The 19801-nt window shown below is 46.9% G+C and overlaps 1 protein-coding gene across 2 annotated transcripts in view; it reads right to left on the bottom strand.

The window, feature by feature from the left end:
* SLC28A1 (solute carrier family 28 member 1) overlaps window positions 1-19801 on the bottom strand; it is a 60894-nt gene that overhangs the window by 29531 nt on the left and 11562 nt on the right. For both annotated transcript variants that reach the window (XM_008062087.1, XM_008062088.1), the window contains exons 5-7: window positions 12588-12729; window positions 11131-11244; window positions 7364-7441 (exon numbers count right to left, since the gene is read on the bottom strand). In XM_008062087.1, the coding sequence (XP_008060278.1) occupies window positions 7364-7441; window positions 11131-11244; window positions 12588-12729 (334 nt within the window). The remainder of the gene's footprint in view (window positions 1-7363; window positions 7442-11130; window positions 11245-12587; window positions 12730-19801) is intronic.

The raw sequence follows: 19801 nt of genomic DNA, 5'->3' as shown, positions 1-19801 counted from the left end.
AGCTGGAACTACAGGCATGTGCCACCATGCCTGGCTAATTTTTTGATTTATTGTAGGGACGAGGTCTCACCATGTTGCCCAGGCTGGTCTTAAACACCTGTACTCAGGCAATCCTCTTGCCTTGGCCTCCCAAAGTGCTGGGATTATAGGCATGAGCCATCACATCTGGCTTTTATACGATTTCTTTCTTCTTTTTTTTCTGTTTTCTCTATTTCTGAATATCTCATCTGCTCCTATAATTTTCTATAATAGGTAGGGCATAGGCAGAGGAGACGTTTGGCAGAAGATCATTAGCTTTGTTTTGAACTTGTTGAACTTGAGATGCCTGTGGAACATCCGAGAGGAATATCAAGTGAGAAACTAGATAAAAGGTTGGTCGCTGAGAGCGGAGACAAGCTTGGAGCTTGTCCATATGGAGTACAGTTTGAGGAAGGAAGAGAGGAGGATGCAATTCACTGAGGAAATGACCCTGAAGAGCAGAGACTAAGGGCAGGGCGCATCAGGGAACTCTGGTAAGAAAAGGACTGATCTGGACCCTTGTGACTTAGCAACTCGAAGTCGCTGATGACCGAGGAGAGAGCAGTGTCAGAGGGGAGGTGGGGGTAGAGGCTGACATCAACAAGAATGGCAGCCCTTTGAAGAAGTGGAACCGTGTGAAACACGGAAGAGAGCTGAGGGCACAAGGAAGGGTCATTTTTGTTTCTGTTTTTTTCCAGAAAGGAGAGTCTTCAGCAACCAAATTTAGGCTCTAGTTCAAAATGGTTTGGGATGCCAGAAAGACCCCTGATGAGAACAAAGATTCTGCTCCTGGCAGCCCTGGCCAGAGAGGAGAAAAAGCCCTGTGGAGATGTTTTCCCCTCTCCCTTCCCAGACCAACACTGCAGGTTTTATCTGAACTCGCTCTGCTCAACGTCTGTCACTAGCTTCACTGCAGTGGGGGATGTCACCTGACAGGGAACAAGGCCACTAGCTCTAGAAAGCCTTTTGCTGCCCCTGGCTCCTCCTCATTCCCTGGGGCTAGAAACACCTCCAGCACGAGTGTGATGACTTCATTCTGCTCGTGCTGGGAGGGAGACGCAGAAAGGGTCACGTACTGTCTAGACTGCTTGTCCAGTTGATCCTGAGGGAGACTGTGGGGCAGCTGGCAGGCCTGCAGAGACAGGTCCAAGGCAGGAAGAAGAGCTCCCTGGGCAGCAGGACCCCACCGCAGAACTGGGCCTTTCCCCCACCAGCAGCCAAAAGATGTCTTCTACCTACCTGCAAGATGGAGATTTTTGGCGGAAAGGAAGCTATGTTTTGGATTAAGTGGTGACTGTCTAGGGAGAGGAGGGAAATGAAAGAGAAGAGAGGTGATCCCGATTTCCTAAGGTGGGATAGAATACTAAATAAGGTCCCTGTGGCCAATATGACCTCATAGTCCAGAAACCCATCCGGGGTCTGCAGTATGTGAGATGGCAGAAGAACAGAACAAGTAACTCAAGGCAGCATGGCGGTGGAAGGGTGAGGGAAGCCCTGTGAAGGCCTACTATGTGCCAACTATGAGGCAACTCAAAGCAACTGAGGTAGATATAAGTGTCTCCACTTCACAGACAGGCACACTGAGGCTGGGAGATCTTGGCTACTTGCCCAAGGTCACACACCTACAAAGAGGCAGATGTAACTCTCAGCCACCAGGCAGGTAGCCAAGGTCTTGCCATGACCCTGAGGAAGTTTGCCTTGGGTGCAGCCCTGGAAGCTTGTCTTTTTCTCTTCAGGGCAGCCTGCATCCCTGCTACAGATTGAATGTCTGTGTTCTCCCAGAATTCAAGTACTGAAACCTGATCCCACGGTGATGGTTTTGGGAGGTAAGGTTTTTGGGAGGTGATTAGATCATGAGGGTGGAGGTCTCATGAATGGGATGTTGCCCTTATAAATGGGGTCCCAGAGAGCTCCCACCATGTGAAGACACATATAGGAAGTGGGCCCTCTCAGACCCACGCTGATCTTGGACTTCAGTCTTCAGAACTATGAGAAATACATTTCTGTTGTTTATAAGCCACCTACGGTTTTCATCACAGCCTCCTGGGACTAAGACAATCTCCTTCAAGGAAGAGCCAAGGGAGTCCTGACCACTGCCTTGTAGAAATAGCTTTGTAGGCTGGTCCTGCTAGAACCGTAACTCAAGGAAGAAGGAACTTCTGGTTCTCAGAGTGTGGTCTCTGGGCCAGCAGCATCATCTGAGAATTGGTTAGAAATGTCTATTTTGAGCCCACCCCCAGATGTTTGGATCCAGTAGGTCTGGGATAGGGCCTGAGATTTTGACCTTTCCAGATGTTGTTGGTGCTACCAATCTGGACACCACACTGAGAACCACTGCTCTGGAGTTTAGACTGTACCCTCTGAGCAAACTTAATCACCTTGCCAGGAAACAGGCTTTGAAGGCAGGTCCAAACCCACTAAGGACATGGTCTGCTCCCTCTTCTCCCTGAAGGGAGTTGAGTCAGGCCTCTCGATGACTTCGTAAGGCTGTCTGGGCAAACGCCCATGTCTCCATGCCCTAAGGCACAAACACTGTAGTCAGTACCCTGTCACTAGTTCCAGGCCACAGTGAATCACAAAAAAACCAAAGCTGGAAGATTCCTCAGAGACAACAACTACAGTATGCACTGCACCAGCAATATCACCAAAACGCAGAAGCCAGATTAGCTGACTTCCTGGCTGTTCCCTGGATATACCTCCTGATTTCCTGTTTGTGCAATTCCTTTACCCAGAATGGCTTCATCACTCTGCCCCTCATTCCTGTCTCTGCCTGGATGCCACATTCTCCACAGATATCTCCTGCCTCAACTGTCCCATCTTCCTCCTTTCAATCATCCCACTTCAGTCAACCCTTAATTCCCATTTCCTCCCCTGAAAATCATGTGTACTAAGGTTACCATTGGCCCCCTTCATTACCAAATCCAAAGGCACCTTTCAGTCCTTATCTTATTTGATCTTTGTGTGCATGTGCAAAATTTAGCACTACTGACCACTGGGGATTACAGAATCTGCAACAGCCAGATACTCCGAAACCCTAGGGGAGATAAAGACATTTTCTTCACTCTAGGGGTTCCTCGGAGAAAAAGTTTGAGCAGCACTGCTGAGCTTAGCATGGGTTCATGTTCCAGAGACTGGAACGATCGTGAAAGAATGAGTGGGTGTGCTCCCGGGTCAGCCAGATCCAAGAAGGATGCGGGGGCTGGAGGGGGGTGATCATGTGGATGGAAAGTTACTAGAAGGGAGATGAAGCCAAGGTGGAATGACTAATCCAGCTGATACGGCCAGGAGATGGCTGCCACGTCAACTGCACTGGACTCCAGGCCCAGGGCAGGCTGAGGACTGAAGAAGTTGCAGGGAGAGACTCTGCTTTCTCCAGAAGAGAGCAGCTGGACCATGCCCGTCAGGAAGCTGCTTGGATTCTGAAAATCTGGGTAAGCTCAGAAGACTTGCCCAGGCTGAAACTGGCCAAAGGTCTTGGACTAGGTCCACATGATTCAGGGAAAGAACAGAGAGAACCTTCTGAGTCTTCTATTTAGCTCAGCATTCAACAAAGCCACCCGCACCTTGAGGGCAAGTCCCAAGCATGTTTGCATGTGTGTGTGTGTGTGTGTGAGACATGGGGGGGGGAGTGTATGAATAAAATTTTGTGATTAGCGAGTCTTGTGAGAAAGGGGATTCTGTGACCTCGCAGCATTTATCTTGGGTCCTCCTTCATCTGGCCTGGCATTGCTAAGGACGCCAGCAGCCAATGCACTGTCCAGGAATCTGTCCAAAGTACAGTGCCTCTGGGGGCCAAGGAACTGCTAGTGCTTGACTGGGAAACGCTGAGGCTTGTTAATGATGAACCCACCTCGCTGTCATTTCTTACCTAACAGAACATACAATCTCCAGGTCTTCTGTAACCATTAATGCGTTTTTAAATGATCATTATTGTTATTGGGGAGGCTTTTTGTATTCGGAGGAGAAACACGATGCCACTGATTTCTGCTTATAGTTTGAGAAAGAAAACACCCCTTAAACAGAAGTCTAGAGACAGGGTCTAGCTCCAACCCTGCCTCAACTCACTGGGCCAGTGCAGCCAACTCACCGCCCCTCCCTGGGACTTGGTTGGACCATCTGCCATACAAAGGGGAGGTCCAAAGACCACTGAGCTCCCTCCTCCTACTAACAGTCTAGGAATTTGTGGTTCTAAAGGGTGACCGGGGAGAGATGCAAACAGTAGGTATGGGCACATCCTTCCCGAAAGGGAAGAAAGATGGAGGAAACACAGCTAACCGTGGCCAGGGAGCAGACACAACAGCAAGCCTCGCGATATGTTCAGAGGTGGAAGGGGAGTAAGGCGGGGCGGGGGCTCTGGCAGGCAGCAGCTACTGGGCCTGTGAAGCATTTCTTCTCCTGCTTTTTGGGCTAATGAGACTTCTTTTTTTTTTTAATCAATATTTTTTATTTTGATATTGTGGGGTACAGTTTAGGGTTAGGTATACAAATATGCTTCGTTCAGACACCCTTGTTGATAAGGGGTATCTCCCCGTCCCCAGACAGATATTGACTACCGTTAATCCCACCTCCCTTCCCCCCCCCATAGTTTCCCACCACTGTCAGTCTTTTTTTTATAGTATTAAGGTGGATGTTCAAGGTCCGCTATATGAGTGAGAACATGTGATACTCAGATCTTAATGAGACTTCTGTTGCCTGCTGGAACTGTCCAGCTGAACTATGCCCTGCACCTTGGATAACCGGCACGCTCTCACCTCTATGCTTTGTCCATGCCATTTCCTCATCCTGCATAGCTCCATGTGCCCAAATCCTTTCTGTCCTGAACTCTGTGCAAAATGCCTTCTTGTCCCTTGTTATAGGAACAATTTCTCCCGATAGGCACTCCCCAGTTCCTTTTCTTTGTACCTTTTTCTTTTAAAAAATTTTTAACTTAAAAATAATTTTTTTAGAGATAGGGTCTTGCTATGTTGCCCAGGCCAGTCTTAAACTCCTAGCCTCAAGTCTCCCACCTTAGCCTCCCAAGTAGCTGGGACTATAGGCATGTGCCACCATGCCTGGCTAATTTTTAAAATTTTTTGTGGAGATAGAGTCTCACTATGTTGTTCAGGCTGGTTTTGAACTCCAGGCCTCAAGCAATCCTCCTGCCTCAGCCTGCAAAACTGCTAGGATTATTGGCATACCCGGCCTGTACCTCTCTTATTGCATTTGAATCTAGCTGCCTGGGAGGTTGAATTGCAGTGTTTCGTGTTTGTTTTTTAGTGTGAGAAGCTGTTGGAGCTTCTCTGTCTGGAACAAAAAGTCACCCTAAAGCAGATATTTACTACTCTTCCCTGAAACCCTGGAGAGCCTCCCTATTTGGTTATGTAAATATAAAGGAGCAATCCCCCACTGCCCTAAGGGAATGGTGTTAGGGAACCTTTGGGGGACTGACAGAGGCTGCCCCTACCAATATTCTCCCTATGTAGAACTGGTCTCAGAAAACATGATGGACAAATCTGTCAAAGGGACAAAAAGACTTCTGAGAAGACAGTAGCCTGGTTCCCTTCCTTTCCTCTTAGGGCCAACATTGTTGCTAGAACCCCTCAGATGAACTGGAAATTCCCCAGAGTCTGTGGGCATGATGCTGAGACTTCAGTGGGAACTCAACAGTTGAGGTCAGGGTCAAGGATAGGTAGGATACTCAGGACTTGTGTGACCTGACACACCAACCCAGAAGTCTGTGGCCAAGCTCATGGATTAGGTCAAAAATCTCCTGGGTGGGGAGGTTCTGGGAACAGTGGCCAGAGTAATGAATGACACAAAGCAGAAATCTTCAGAACTTGCACATAGGGTCTTGTATCACAGCCCCATGGTAAGGTGGTCCGGGAAATACCAGAGTGGACAGCACTGGTTTCCTGGGCAAGTGAGACCACAGGTCTCTTTCTCTGCCTGGCCAGTGGGGATTAACCCTGGAGTGAGCCTCAGGGTCTTAGGCAATTTGGATGTGAGGCAGGCAGAGCAGGATTACCCTTGAGTTCTTACTAAACAAGGCATTTGGGTGCTTGAGCAATTAACTGGAGAAAGAAGAAATACAACCACAGCTCTGCCCAGAACAGTGAAGCAGTCACAGCTGCCCTGTGTTAAATGAGGGTTAGGGCTCTCTCCTTAGGCAATAGAGTTTTGAAACAGAACAGTATCTTTATCTCAATTTCCTCCATAATATTTTACAGAGCAGTAAATGTGCAATAGATTTTTATTGTAGGGAAAGAGAGGAAGAGAGAGAATGCTGTCCACTAGTCTAGGAGAAGTCAGAGGAAGGAGCTATATTTTGCAACTGGACTAATAAGGGCAGATTTCCTGGGAGAGGTGGCCTGGGGGGAGCATCCCAGGGGATCATTTGAGCCTAAGGATTCCTGGAAACTGTTTTGTTTTTTTTTGAGTTGGAGTCTCACTCTGTCACCCAGACTGGAGTGCAGTGGCTGCTCCCGGCCACCGCAGCCTCGACCTGCTGGGCTTCGGCGATCCTTCCGCCTCAGCCTTCCAAGTAGCCAGAATTATAGGCACGTACTACCACACCCGGCTAATTTTTTTATTTATTGTAGAGATGAGGTCTTGCCAAGTTGCCTAGGCGGGTCTTGAACCTGCGGGCTCAGGCACTCCGCTCACCTCAGCCTCCCAAGGCGTGGGATTACAGGCTGAGCCACCGAGCCTGGCCGGAAACTGTTTCTTTTTTTTTTTTTTGAGTTGGAGTCTCACTGTCACCCAGACTGGAGCGCCTTGACCTGTTGGGCTCCGGCGATCCTTCTGCCTCAGTCTTCCAAGTAGCTGGAACTACAGGCGCGTGCTACCACGCCCGGCTAATTTTTTGATTTATTGTAGAGATGAGGTCTCACCTGCCCAGGCAGGTCTCGAACCCACGGGCTCAGGCAATCCACTCACCTCAGCCTCCCAAAGGCGTGAGATTACAGGCTGAGCCACCGAGCCCGACTCGGAAACTGTTTCTTATAGGCCCAGAAGTCCCTACAGCATGTCAGGGGCTAAGGTCACAGCAGGAGCCATCCCTGTGACCTCTGCTCTCTAGCCCCTCACTTCTTGTCCTCAGCCTCTCAGCAATTTGGGAGTTCATATAATTTGGGAGTTCATCTCTAAGGAAAGCAATGCAGAAATAGCTCACTTTTGCAAATTTTACAAAATATAGCAAAAACATATTACCAAGCAAACATACTGCTTAAGCTTAAGCTTCTATAGCTTTCCCATAATGGCCTCTGCCCCCAGGACTCCCCACACCGTGCCTGGCCCAGACTCCCCACTAGCTGGAGGCACCAGGCACTGGCTGCTAAAGAGCTCTTGGCCTGTGAATTGAGCTGACCTGAAAGGCAAAGACGGTCGTGGTCAGTTGCTCCCCAAACACGAAGCCGGAGCCGTGTGTGGTGTAACTCAGGAAGGTCTGAAAGAACAAAACAAGAACACGGTGAGAGGCTAGGAAGGGAGGAGGGAGGAAGCAGTGGGCCCAGGGATGGTGCCTTTTGGTCCCCTAGGCCCTTATGGGGTGGGCACCACCTGACAAAGTGTGTTTAAGCTACAGTCATGGGGGCTTGCTTCTGAGCACATTCTCCAAAGAGACACCTTTTTGATTACTTCTACAGAAGTTGACTGGGCATGGTGACTCATGCCTGTGATTTCAGCACTTTGGGAGTCTTAGGCAGGAGGATTGCTAGAGTCCAGGAGTTTGAGACCAGCCTGGGGGCAACATAGTGAGATCCCAACTCTACAAAAAAAAAAAAAACAAACCAACAGCTGGGGTGGTGGGTTTACACCTGTACTCCCAACTACTCAGGAGGTTGATGCAGGAGGATCACTTGAGCTCCAAAGTTGGAGGCTGCGGTGAGCAATAGAGTGAGATTCTGACTAAAAAAAAAAAAAAAATTTAAAGAGAGTTTTTAGAACAATAAAGAAAAGACAACAGAGGAAGCAAGACCATGAGATGTGTGGAGAAGGCTGTCCAGGATGGTGCCTTTTGTGTCTGCTCGGTTACCTGACAACTCATGACACAGCTTCCCCTTTTCTTATCCCTATCCCAGAATCGTGCCCTTGATGCTTGAATCCAGTCACACTTCTACAGTAGATCTATGAATAGATCCTGAACATGCATTGTGACTGCAGGGACAAGTTACTTCTCTTGTAACTTCTCTTGTCCAGTCCACAGTGTTCCCATCTATAAAATGGGGACGTGGCCGGGCGCAGTGGCTCATGCCTGTGATCCTGGTACTTTGGGAGGCAGAAGCAAGAGGACTGCCTGAATCCAGGGGCAACTTGGTGAGACCTCATCTCTACAATAAATCAAAAAATTAGCTGGGCGTGGTGGCATGTGCTTGTAGTTCCAGCTACTTGGAAGTCTGAGGCAGGAGGATCACCTGAGCCCAGAAGGTCGAGGCTGCGGTGGCCATGAACATGCCACTGCACTCCAGCCTGGACAACAGAGTGAGACTCCGACTCAAACAAACAAATAAATAGGGGACGCGACCAGAATAGCAACTCAGTCTTTCCCTCCACAATACACACACAGATATTGTTAGCGAGGCTAGCAGGTGTTCACAACCCCGGACACACAGGATTCTCCTGCTCTACCCTGCACAAAGCACATGGAAATGTGAGTTGATGAGCAGGGCTGAGTAGAGGATTAATCCTGTGTCCTTGATACCTTATACTTGAAAAGTATTAAATAAAATCTAGAGGAGGCTGTTGGTTAGGACTGAGCTCCTGCACTAGGCCCAACAGACCAAAGCAAAATGGAATCACTCATGCTAAAGTTCCACATCACCAAGCCTAAACTGTTCATCTGACCTGCTGAGAAACTGGGAGAGTGAGTGATAATAGGTAAATCTCCAAACATGGCATGAGAAGAAACCTCTCTGCCTTAACCTTTATAGTAAGGAAAGTAACTTTGAAAGAATCAATCCATTTTTTGTTTCTTGTTTCTGCTTCCACAGTCCTTTTCTGTTCTTAAAACCAATCTTCTTTCCTCAACTCATTGAAATAGTCATTCTATTTTACAGAATGGGGTGTTGCCAACTTCCAGAATCACAAATAAAAGTCAATTAAGATGTCTAAACTTAATTTGTTGTAATTTTGTCTTTTGACATAACAATATGCATGGAATTTAATGACACTTTAAAATAGTTAAAATGGTAAATTTTATGTGTATTTTACTGCAATAAAAATGGAATAAAAAAGTATAACTTCAATAAACATTATTATTATTATTATTATTTGAGTTGGAGTCTCACTATCACCCAGACTGAGTGCAGTGGCCTCTCCCGGCCACTGCAGCAGCCTCGACCTGCTGGGCTCCAGCGATCCTTCCGCCTCAGCCTTCTGAGTAGCCGGAATTACAGGCATGTGCTACCATGCCCGGTTGATTTTTTGATTTATTGTAGAGATGAGGGCTCACCAAGTTGTCCAGGCGGGTCTCGAACCTGCGGGCTCAGGCAATCCACTCACCTCAGCCTCCCAAAGTGCAGGATTACAGGCTGAGCCACCAAGCCCAGCTAATAAACATTATTATTATTAATATTTTTTTTTTGAGTTGGAGTCTCACTCTGTCGCCCAGACTGGAGTGCAGTGGCCGCTCCCGGCCACCGCAGCCTCGACCTGCTGGGCTCCGGCGATTCTTCCGCCTCAGCCTTCCGAGTAGCCAGAATTACAGGCGCGTGCTACCACGCCCAGCTGATTTTTTTATTTATTGTAGAGATGAGGTCTCGCTGCCCAGGCGGTTCTCGAACCCGCGGGCTCAGGCAATCCACTCACCTCAGCCTCCCAAAGGCGCAGGATTACAGGCTGAGCCACCGAGCCCGGCTATAAACATTATTTTAAAACACACTTACAAATATATCATTTACAGGGGTTTTTCGTTTCTTTGTTTTTGTTTTTTGAGTTGAGTGTCTCACTGTTGTCTAGGCTGGAGTGCAGCACGTGTATGTTTACCGCAGCCTTGACCATCTGGGCTCAGGTGATCTTTCTGCCTCAGCCTCCTGAGTTACTGGGAATAAAGGCACACCACCATGCCTGACTAGTTTTTTTTTTTTTTTGAGTTGGAGTCTCAGTACATCTCCCAGGCTGGAGTGCAGTGGTACGTTCACGGCCACCCCAGCGTCGACCTGCTGAGCCTGAGCGATCCTTCTGCCTCAGCCTTCCAAGTAGCTGGAACTACAGGCAAGCGCTATCATGCCTGGCTAATTTTTTTATTGACTTAGTGTAGAGATGAGCTCTCACCAAGTTGCCCAGGCTGTTCTTGAACGCGTGTGCTCAGGCAACTCTTACCTTGGCCTCCCAAAGTGCTGGGATTATAGGCTTGAGACACTGTGCCCGGCCCCGGCTAATCTTTAAAATTTTTTTTGTAGAGATGAGGTCTTGCTGTGTTACCTTGGCTGACCTTAAACTCCTGGGCTCAAATGATCCTCCTGCCTGAGGCTCCTAAAGTGCTGGGATTATAGGTGTGCGCTACTGTGCCTGGCCTACAGGGCTTTTTTGTTTTGTTTTGTTTTTAGTACTTTTAACTATTATTATTATTATTATTTGAGTTGGAGTCTCACTCTGTCACCCAGACTGGAGTGCAATGGCCGTTCCCAGACCGCAGCCTCGACCTGCTGGACTCCGGCGATCCTTCCGTCTCAGCCTTCCAAGTAGCTGGAACTACAGGCGCACGCTACCACGCCTGGCTAATTTTTTTTTTTTTTTTATTGTAGAAATGAGGTCTCGCCAAGTTGCCCAGGCGGGTCTCGAACCCGTGACTTTTAACTATTATAAGTCCCAAATCACTGATGACTACTTGCAGGCCACATGCCAAGGTGTCCAGGTACCCTGAGAACATCCTTGTCTGGGATTCTCTCTCACAGGCAGGCCCAGCCTCTGAAAGGATTACTCTGTCTGGGTCAGTGGTACCAGGCCTAAGAGAAGAGGTAGCTACACTGCCCAGCCCTCAGCTGCCCCCCTGATCTGGGGCCCCAGTCCACACCCACCCTCCTGGTGCCAGGCCTTCTCTATGGCCTCACCAACCACCTTCCCCCCAGCCAGGTATCTTCTCCCCAACTCTTGGTAACACAGGATGCTCTGGGCAGCCAGTCACCACATACACACCTGGATCTGGTCGCCCAGCCACTGGAACGCAATGAATCCTGGCTCTGTTCTGATGACAAAGAGTCCAAGTACAAACTGCAGTCCAAGGCCCCAAGACACAGCCCGCCAGGACACCTGTCACCCCATGAGATAGAAAGGTCCTGGTGAGCTCAACTCCTTGGGGGATCAGCAGGTAGCAAGGTAGGGTGAGGGCAGAGGACCCAGGACTGTTGGGGATGGGTGGGAGCTTGGGCCTGCCTATAGGATAAGGGCTGGGCCCAGCCAGATCCCTGGGCCTATCACCATTGGTTATACCCATCCTGGGATTCAAAATAGGCAACAATGGACTGGACCATGCACAGGGGTGGAGCAAGATTCTAACCAAGAACCCGTGTGAAACTTGACCAGCCATGGGCATGACATGGCACTTTGTCCCTGGATCATCACCGGGTGCAGGGAGTCAGAGTTGTGGCCCAGAGGTCTGGCCTTGGAACTTCAGTGCCAGCTTGCAGGGCCCAGCTCTTCTCCAGCCAAGGGTAACCCCATCTGCCTGACCCTCCCCATCTCTCCTCCACAGGCTGGGATCCCAGATACCCTGATCCCCCTCCCTCTGTGTCCCCCACCCCCAGCAGAGGAGAGCTGGGTGCCTTGGGGCTGCTGTTCCCTTCAGCACTTAGCAGTGATTCCTAAGCTCGGGTGTGCATCAGAGGCTTCTGGGAGGCTTGGCTGTAGCCTCAGGAAGGTAGTAACCATACTGAGACAGGGAGGGGTCCTGATACCATGGAGGCAGAGAGTGAGAAGGGTCCATCTGCCCATTCCAGCAGGGCCAACCAGGGCAGGTGGGTAGGGCCCTCCTGAATGGGCAGATGAATGCTCTAGTCTAATCAGAATGGTCCAGAGAGCTGGTTGGAAAGAAGATGCTGATCCTACCCTGGGTTTTCTAGGGTGGGTCTGAGAATTTGCATTTCTAAGTTCCGAGGAGACACTGATGCTGCTGGTCTGGGAGCAAACTTGAAGAACCATCATAAGCTCATGATTCCAGGAAAGCCTCGGCTCCTCAGATAGACTCTGAAGCTCCAGCTCTGACTTCTCCAGGCGGGGGAGAGGTGGTTTCTGAGCCTGAAGACCTGAGGACCAGGCTTAGACTGACCACTGGATGTGTCGCCAAGGAAACAAATGCCCAGTAGCCTCTGAGTTTGGACAGACATCTAGCCAGGTCTCTCCAGGCAGCACCCCCTGCCCCACTGGGGAGTTTGAGGACTTCTGCTAAGAGAGGTGATGGCCCACTCTGAGTCTCTGGTCCTGGGCCCTCCCTCCTCAGCCCTACAGGGAGCTTGTCCTGATATGCACCGGTCTTCCCCAGGCTCTGAGCTTCCAGGGCTCCCAATGGGAGTATCTGCCCCTGATTCAGCCTAGGGACAGAAGAGAGAGAGGCATCCACTGGCATCTAGTCCTGGGTCTGACGGCCAAGCACTCACTGCATGGTGATGCTTCGAGCAGGCAAAGAGGAAGATGATGAACACACAGATGCCTGCAAAGGACACCAGTTGCTCAGGCCGCCGTCCGGTGTCCAAAGACAACCACAGGATCAGACTCAGGACAGCAGCAACAGCAAGGCCCCTGCAGGGAAGGGCAGAAAGTTATCACTCTTGGTATCCTGCCTCCCTCTGCCCCCACACACAATAGCACCCAGGGCTCCAGAGAAAGGGTGCTCAGGGCGAGGAGGAGAGAAAGAGCATAGTACAGTGGAAGGATCCAGATGCTGGGAAGTACTGATCTAACTGTGTGGCTTCAGACACACCACCTAGCCTCTCTGAGTCTGGTTTCCTCATTTCTCAAATGAAGTCAAAGATCTTCCGTTTCTCAAGGTTGCTTGAGAGGTGAGATAAGAATGTGTGTACCAAGCTTAGCATGGTAACAAGCACATGGCTCCATGTAGGCACAGGAATCTCACGGCTATAGTGTTGCTCAGCCCAGTCTCTGCCCCTGGAGAAGGTGGGGCCTGTGCAGCCCAAGACTCAGCACTATAGGCATGCCTGCCAAATGCCCGGAAGCCATAATGTCAGCCTGGAACGTTGAGCCGAGCACCTGAGACCAAGGACTGGATCCAACTTTGGCAATAACACTTTCCTCCCTGAGGCTGGGGTTTGCTTGTCCAGGAGGCAGCCTGAAGGGTGGGAGAGCCCAAGTCTGGGCATCAGGTGCTCAAGGTCTAGCCCCAACTTAGTCATCAACTCACTGGCACTACCAATAACAGTGAGCATTTATTGAATAGCTACTATGTGCCAGGTACTATGCCAAGTGCTGAGAGAAATACTGTTACTGTCTTTAATTATAGAGATGAGGAAACGGAGACACAGAGAGGTTAAATAACTGGCCCAAGGCCACCCATCTAGAAAGTGGCAGAGCTGAGATTTTAACCCAGGCACTCTGGCAGCATGATCTATTAACTACATTTTTATCCAGACCAATCACCCAACTGGTGAGAACGGGACTCAGGACCTGAACTCAAGCAAGTTAACACCAGAATCTAATGTTTTATGTACACCCATAAGATGTTTCCAAGCGTCTGTCATCCCAGTTCCCAATGCACAATTTGTGCTATGTCTTTGTGCCATCTGGTCATCTCTTTACTATTTTTCCTGAAGTTAATTCACTTTATAGAAACTTAAATGCATAGTTTTGTTTATTTTTAACAGCTTAGATGTATGATTGATATATAATAAGCTGTATATAGTGAAGGAGTTCAGTCTGATAAGTTTTGACACCTGTATGCGCCTTGAAACAATCACCACAATCAAGATGGCAAACACACCCATTACCCCAAAAGTTTCCTTGTGCCTCTTTGTGATTACTTACCTCCCTCCCTATTCTCAGGCAAGAACAGATCTATTTTCTATTGCTAGATTAGTTTATATTTTTAAAGATTTTATATAAACAGAAACTTACAGTACATATTCTTTTTTTGTCTGACTTCTTTCACTCTAATTATTTATCTATGTTTTTGTATGACTCCATAGAACATTCCTTTTTATTGCTGACTAGTATTCCATTGTATGTATAAACCACAATTTGCTTATTTGCCTGCTTTTTGTTTGTTTGCTTGTTTTTGAGACCGGGTCTTGCTCTGTCACCCACGCTGGAAAGCAATGGTGCCGTCATAGTTCATTGTAGCATCAAACTCCCGGGCTCCAGTGATTCTCCCACCTCAGCCAACTGAGTAGCTGGGACTACGAGCGCACCACCTGGCTAATTTTTAAAATTATTTTTTGTAGAGACAGGATCTCCCTATTTTGCCCAGGTTGGTCTCAATCTCCTGGCCTCAAGTGATCCTTCCACTTTAGCCTTCCTAAGCTGGACTTTCACTTGCTGATAGACATTTAGGTGGTTTCCAGTTTTTTGGCTATTACAGATAAAGCCGCTGTGAACATTCAAACATTCATGTGCAGGTCTTTGTATGAATATGTTTTTATTTCTTTTAGGTAAATACTTATAAGTGGCGGGTAGATTATACGGAAGGTCTAACTTTTTAAGAAATTGCCAGTCAGGTGCAGTAGCTCAGCCTGTAATCCCAGCATTTTGGGAGGCCAAGGCAAGAGGATTATCTGAGCCTAGGAATTCGAGACCAGCCTGGGCAACTTCGTGAGACCTCATCTCTACAACAAAAATCACAAAAACTAGCTGGACATGGTGGCGTGCATCTGTAGTTCCAGCTACTTGAAAGGCTGAGGCAGAAACATTGCCTAGGCTGCAGTGGCCGTGAGATAGCCACTGTACTCCAGCTTGGGTGACAAAGAGTGAGACTCCAACTAAAAAAACAACAAAAACCTGCCAACCTGTTTTCCAAAGTGATTGCACACTTTTGCATTCTCACCATATCCTCGCCACCAGTTGGTATGGTCAGTCTTTTGAATTCCAGTAGGTATCGAGTAGTAGCTCTTTTTGGTTTTAATTTGCATTTCCCTAATGATAAATGATGCTGTGCATCTTACCATATGCTTACTTGCCGCTTATATATCTTCTTTTTTTTTTTTTTTGAGTTGGAGTCTCACTCTATCACCCAGGCTGGAGTGCAGTGTCACGCTTACAGCCACCGCAGCCTTGACCTACTGGGCTCAGGTGATCCTTCCACCTCAGCCTTCCAAGTAGCTGAAACTACAGGCATGGGTCACCACGCTTGGCTAATTTTTTTTAATTTATTGTAGAGATGAGGTCTCACCAAGTTGCCTGGGTTGGTCTCCAACCCCTGGGCTCAGGCGATCCTCTCACTGCAGCCTTCCAAAGTGCCAGGATTATAGGCGTGAGACACTGCGCCCTGCCATGTATCTTCTTTAATTAAATGTCTGTTTAAGCTGGGCTCAGTGGCTCAGCCTGTAATCCCGTGCTTTGGAAGACCGAGGTGAGTGGATTGCCTGAGCCTGCGGCTTCAAGACCTGCCTGGGCAACTTGGCGAGACCTCATCTCTACAATAAATTAAAACAACAACAAAAAAATTAGCCGGGTGTGGTAGCGCGCGCCTGTAGTTCCAGCTACTTGGAAGGCTGAAGTGGAAGGATCGCCAGAGCCCAGCAGGTCGTGGCTGCGGTGGCCGGGAGCGGCCACAGCACTCCAGTCTGGGTGACAGAGTGAGACTTCAACTCAAAAAAAAAAAAAAGTCTGTTTAAATCTTAAGCCTATTCTTAAGTTGGGTTGTTTATCTTATTAATGAGTTATGAATGGTCTTTATATATTCTGGATACAAGTGCTGGGTCCAATGGGTGATTTGCAAAATGTTTCCCCTTGCCGTGGCTTGTCTATTTATTCTCTTAAGTGTCTTTTGAAGATCAGAAGTTCTTAATTCTGATGAAGTTCAATTTATCCATTTTTTTATGGATTGTGATTTTGGTTTGTATCTAAGAAATCTTCACTTAACTCAAGGTCACAAAGATTCTCTCTCTCTCTCTCTCTCTCTCTCTCTCTCTCTTTTTTTTTTTGATTCTGGGGTCTCACTCTCACTCTGCTACCCAGACTGGAGTGCAGTGGCAAGATAATGGCTCACCACAAACTCAACCTTCTGGGCTCTGGTGGTCCCTCTGCCTCAGTCTCCTGAGTAGCTGGGACTGCAGGTGCGCGCTACCACACTTGGCTAACTTTTTAATGTTTTTGTAGAGATGAGGTCTCACTGTGTTGCCTAGGTTGGTCTTGAACTCCTGGACTCAAGTGATACTCTAGTCTTGGCCTCTCAAAAAACTCGAATTACAGGTATGAGCCACCACACCAGCCATGTCTCCTATTTTTTTTTTTAAGTTAGAGTCTCACTCTGTTGCCCAGGTTGGAGTGCAGTAGCATACACACAGCCATCACAGCCTCAACCTGTTGGGCTCAGTTAATTCTTCCACCTCCGCCTTCCAAGTAGCTGTAACTATAGGCAAATGCTACCATGCCCAGATTTTTATTTATTTATTTTCTTATTTATTGTAGAGACAAGGTCTCACCAAGTTTCCCAGGTTGGTCTGGAACCCATGGGCTCAGGCAATCTTCTCATCTCGGCCTCCCAAAGTGCTGGGATTACAGGCTTGAGCCACTATGCACAGCTCACACACTTACTTTTAATTGATGTTTTAGGCCATTTACATTTAATGTAATTAGTGATATGGGTGGGTTGAGATCTACCATCTTTCATTTATTTTCTATCTGCCAGCTGGGTGTGGTGGCCCACACCTGTAATCCCAACCCTTTGGGAGGTAGAGGTGAGAGAATCATATAAACCCAAGAGTTTGAGATCAGCTTAGTCAACTTAGCGAGAACTCGCCTACAATAAATAAAAAAAAATTAGCCTGCAGTTCCAGCTACTTGGAAGACTGAGGCAGAAGGATCACCTGAGTCCAGCAGGTCAAGGCTACAGTAGCCATGAGCGTGCCACTACACTCCAGCCTGGGCAATGGAGTGAGACTACAACTCAAACTAACTAACTAAATAAATTTTTCTATTTGTCCATCTGTACTTTATTCTCCTTTTACTATTTTTCTACCATCTTTGTTAATAATTATTTGTTGTGTTATTTTAGTGATTGCTTTAGAATTTATAGTATACATCTTTATCTTTTTACAATATACCTTCAACTGATGTTATACTACTTCACATATAGTATAAAACCCTTACAGTTATTATTTATTTCTACATATAATGAAAATTCCACAATACATTATTATCATTCTTGCTTTACAAGTTGATTTCATGTTTAAATTTTTTTTTTTTTAAGTTGCAGTCTCACTCTGTCGCCCAGACTGAAGTACAGTGGCCGCTCCCGGCCACTGCAGCCTCGACCTGCTGGGCTCCGGCGATCCTTCCGCCTCAGCCTTCCAAGTAGCTGGAACTACAGGCATGCGCTACCATGCCCGGCTGATTTTTTTATTTATTGCAGAGATGAGGTCTCGACAGTTGCCTAGGCGGGTCTCGAACCCGCGGGCTCAGGCAATCCACTCACCTCAGCCTCCCAAAGACGTGGGATTACAGGCTGAGCCACCGAGCCTGGCTAAATTTTTTAAAAAGAAAAATAACCATTATATTTATTCATGTAGTTACCATTTTCAGTGTTCATTATTCCTTTGTGTAGAACCAGGTTTCTATATGGTATCATTTTTTCTTCTGTTTGAAGAATTTTCTTTTACATGACTTATGGTACAAGCCTGCTTTTTTATGTCTGAAAAATTATTTAAGCTTTTGCATGTATGAAGAAGTTCTTATTTTCCTTTCTCTTTTGAAAGATATTTCACTGGTAAAGAATTTGAAGTTGACAAGATTTGGGGGTTTGCTGTTGTTTGGTATTTCACTATTCTCTCACTTGTTTTTGGCAAGAAATCTGCTAGTAATCCACATTTTTGTTTCTCTATATATCTCTTTTTTTTCTCTAGGTTTTTTTTTTTTATTTTTGAGTTGGAGTCTCACTCTGTCACCCAGACTGAAGTGCAGTGGCCGCTCCAGGCCATCGCAGCCTCGACCTGCTGGGCTCCGGCGATCCTTCCGCCTCAGCCTTCCAAGTAGCTGGAACTACAGGCGTGCGCTACCACGCCCGGCTCATTTTTTGATTTATTGTAGAGATGAGGTCTCGCCAAGTTGCCCAGGCGGGTCTCAAACCCGCAGGCTCAGGCAATCCTCTCACCTCAGCCTCCCAAAGTTCTGGGATTACAGGCTGAGCCACCAAGCCCGCCTTTTTCTCTAGTTAAGATTTTCTTTTTATCACTGGTTTTAAGCAATTTGATTATGAAGTGCCTTGGTGTAGTCTTCTTTGTGTTTCTTTGCTGGGGGTTCATGGAGCTTCTTGAATCTTTGGGTATAAAGCCTTCATCAAATTTGTAAAATTTTTGGACGTTATTCCTGCAAATATTTTTTCTTCTCTCCTTTTCCTTTGAAGACTTCAACTACATGTATATTTGCCCATTTAAAGTTTTGCCATGGCTTAACTGATGCTTTCTTTGACTCTTTCAGAGTTTGTCTTTAAGATATGTTAGGCAGGGCCTGAGAGGCATTTATTCTAGAGTTAATTTTGTTAAACAATGTCCTGTGAACTATGAGGTTTTCCACTCTAACTGTTGGAAATAACTCTTCCTGCCTTGTGTGATTCTAGGCACAATTCCCTCTTACCCTTTTGAGTGGTTCTTTCCTAGGCCTTGGGTAGTTTCTCATATGCATTCTCTGATCAGATCCCAACTGGATATTTGAGAACTCTGCGTATTTCTGAATTTTTCTCTCTGTGCAGCTCTCTTCTTTGGTACTCTGCAAAGTGAACTCTAAGGCACCATGACTTTCCCGGATTTCTTGCTCTGTTTTTTCAGCTTGGGAGGTCTGCTGGCTTACCTCAGCTCTTCTTCCCTTTGCTGTGACCTGGAAACTCTCTCCAGGAAGTAAGCTGGGGCAATCACAGGGCTCACCTCTTTTGTTTCCTGTTTCTCAAGAATCACTGCCATTTATTGCCTGATGTCCAATGTCCTAAGACCTCTTGTTTCATACATTTGTTTCAGTTTTTTAGTTATTTTGAGTAAACATGTTCTCTATTATTCCATCTTGACTGGAAGCCAAAATCAAATGTATATATTTTTTAACAGATTTATTGAGACAAAATTCACATACCATACAATTTGCCCATATACAGTGTGTGGCTCAAGGATGGAAGTTTCTCAAAAAGTTAAAAATAAAACTACCGTATGATCCAGTAATTCCACTACTGAGTATATACCCAAAAGAAAGGAAATCAACATATCAAAAAGGCACCTATGTTTATTGTAGCATGATTTACAAGAGCCAAAACATGGATTCAATCTAAGTGCCCATCAACAGATGAAGGGATAAAGAAAATATGGTGTGTATGAATATGTATATAGAATGGAGTATTATTTAACTCTAAAAAAGAATGAAATCCTGTCATTTGCAACAACATGGATAGAATTAGGAGGTCATTACTTTAAGTGAAATAAACCAAGTACTAAAAGACAAATATCACATGCTTTCACCCATATGTGGGAACTAAAAGTGAATCTCATGAAGATAGAAGGTAGATTGGTGGTACTAGAGACTGGGAAGGCTTGGGGTAGAACGAAGAGTTGTTTACCAGATACAAATATATACGTGCTGATAGATGAAACAAGACCTAGTGCTGGAAAGATCAGAAGGGTGACTATAGTGTAAAATAATCTATTGTATTTCAAAATACAAT

Source organism: Carlito syrichta, unplaced genomic scaffold, assembly GCF_000164805.1.
Source record: "Carlito syrichta isolate Samal-C Ts95f unplaced genomic scaffold, Tarsius_syrichta-2.0.1 Scaffold305654, whole genome shotgun sequence".
NCBI lineage: Eukaryota > Metazoa > Chordata > Mammalia > Primates > Tarsiidae > Carlito > Carlito syrichta.
Note: the sequence above shows the minus strand (reverse complement) of the source record. Positions and strands in the feature narration are given on the sequence as shown.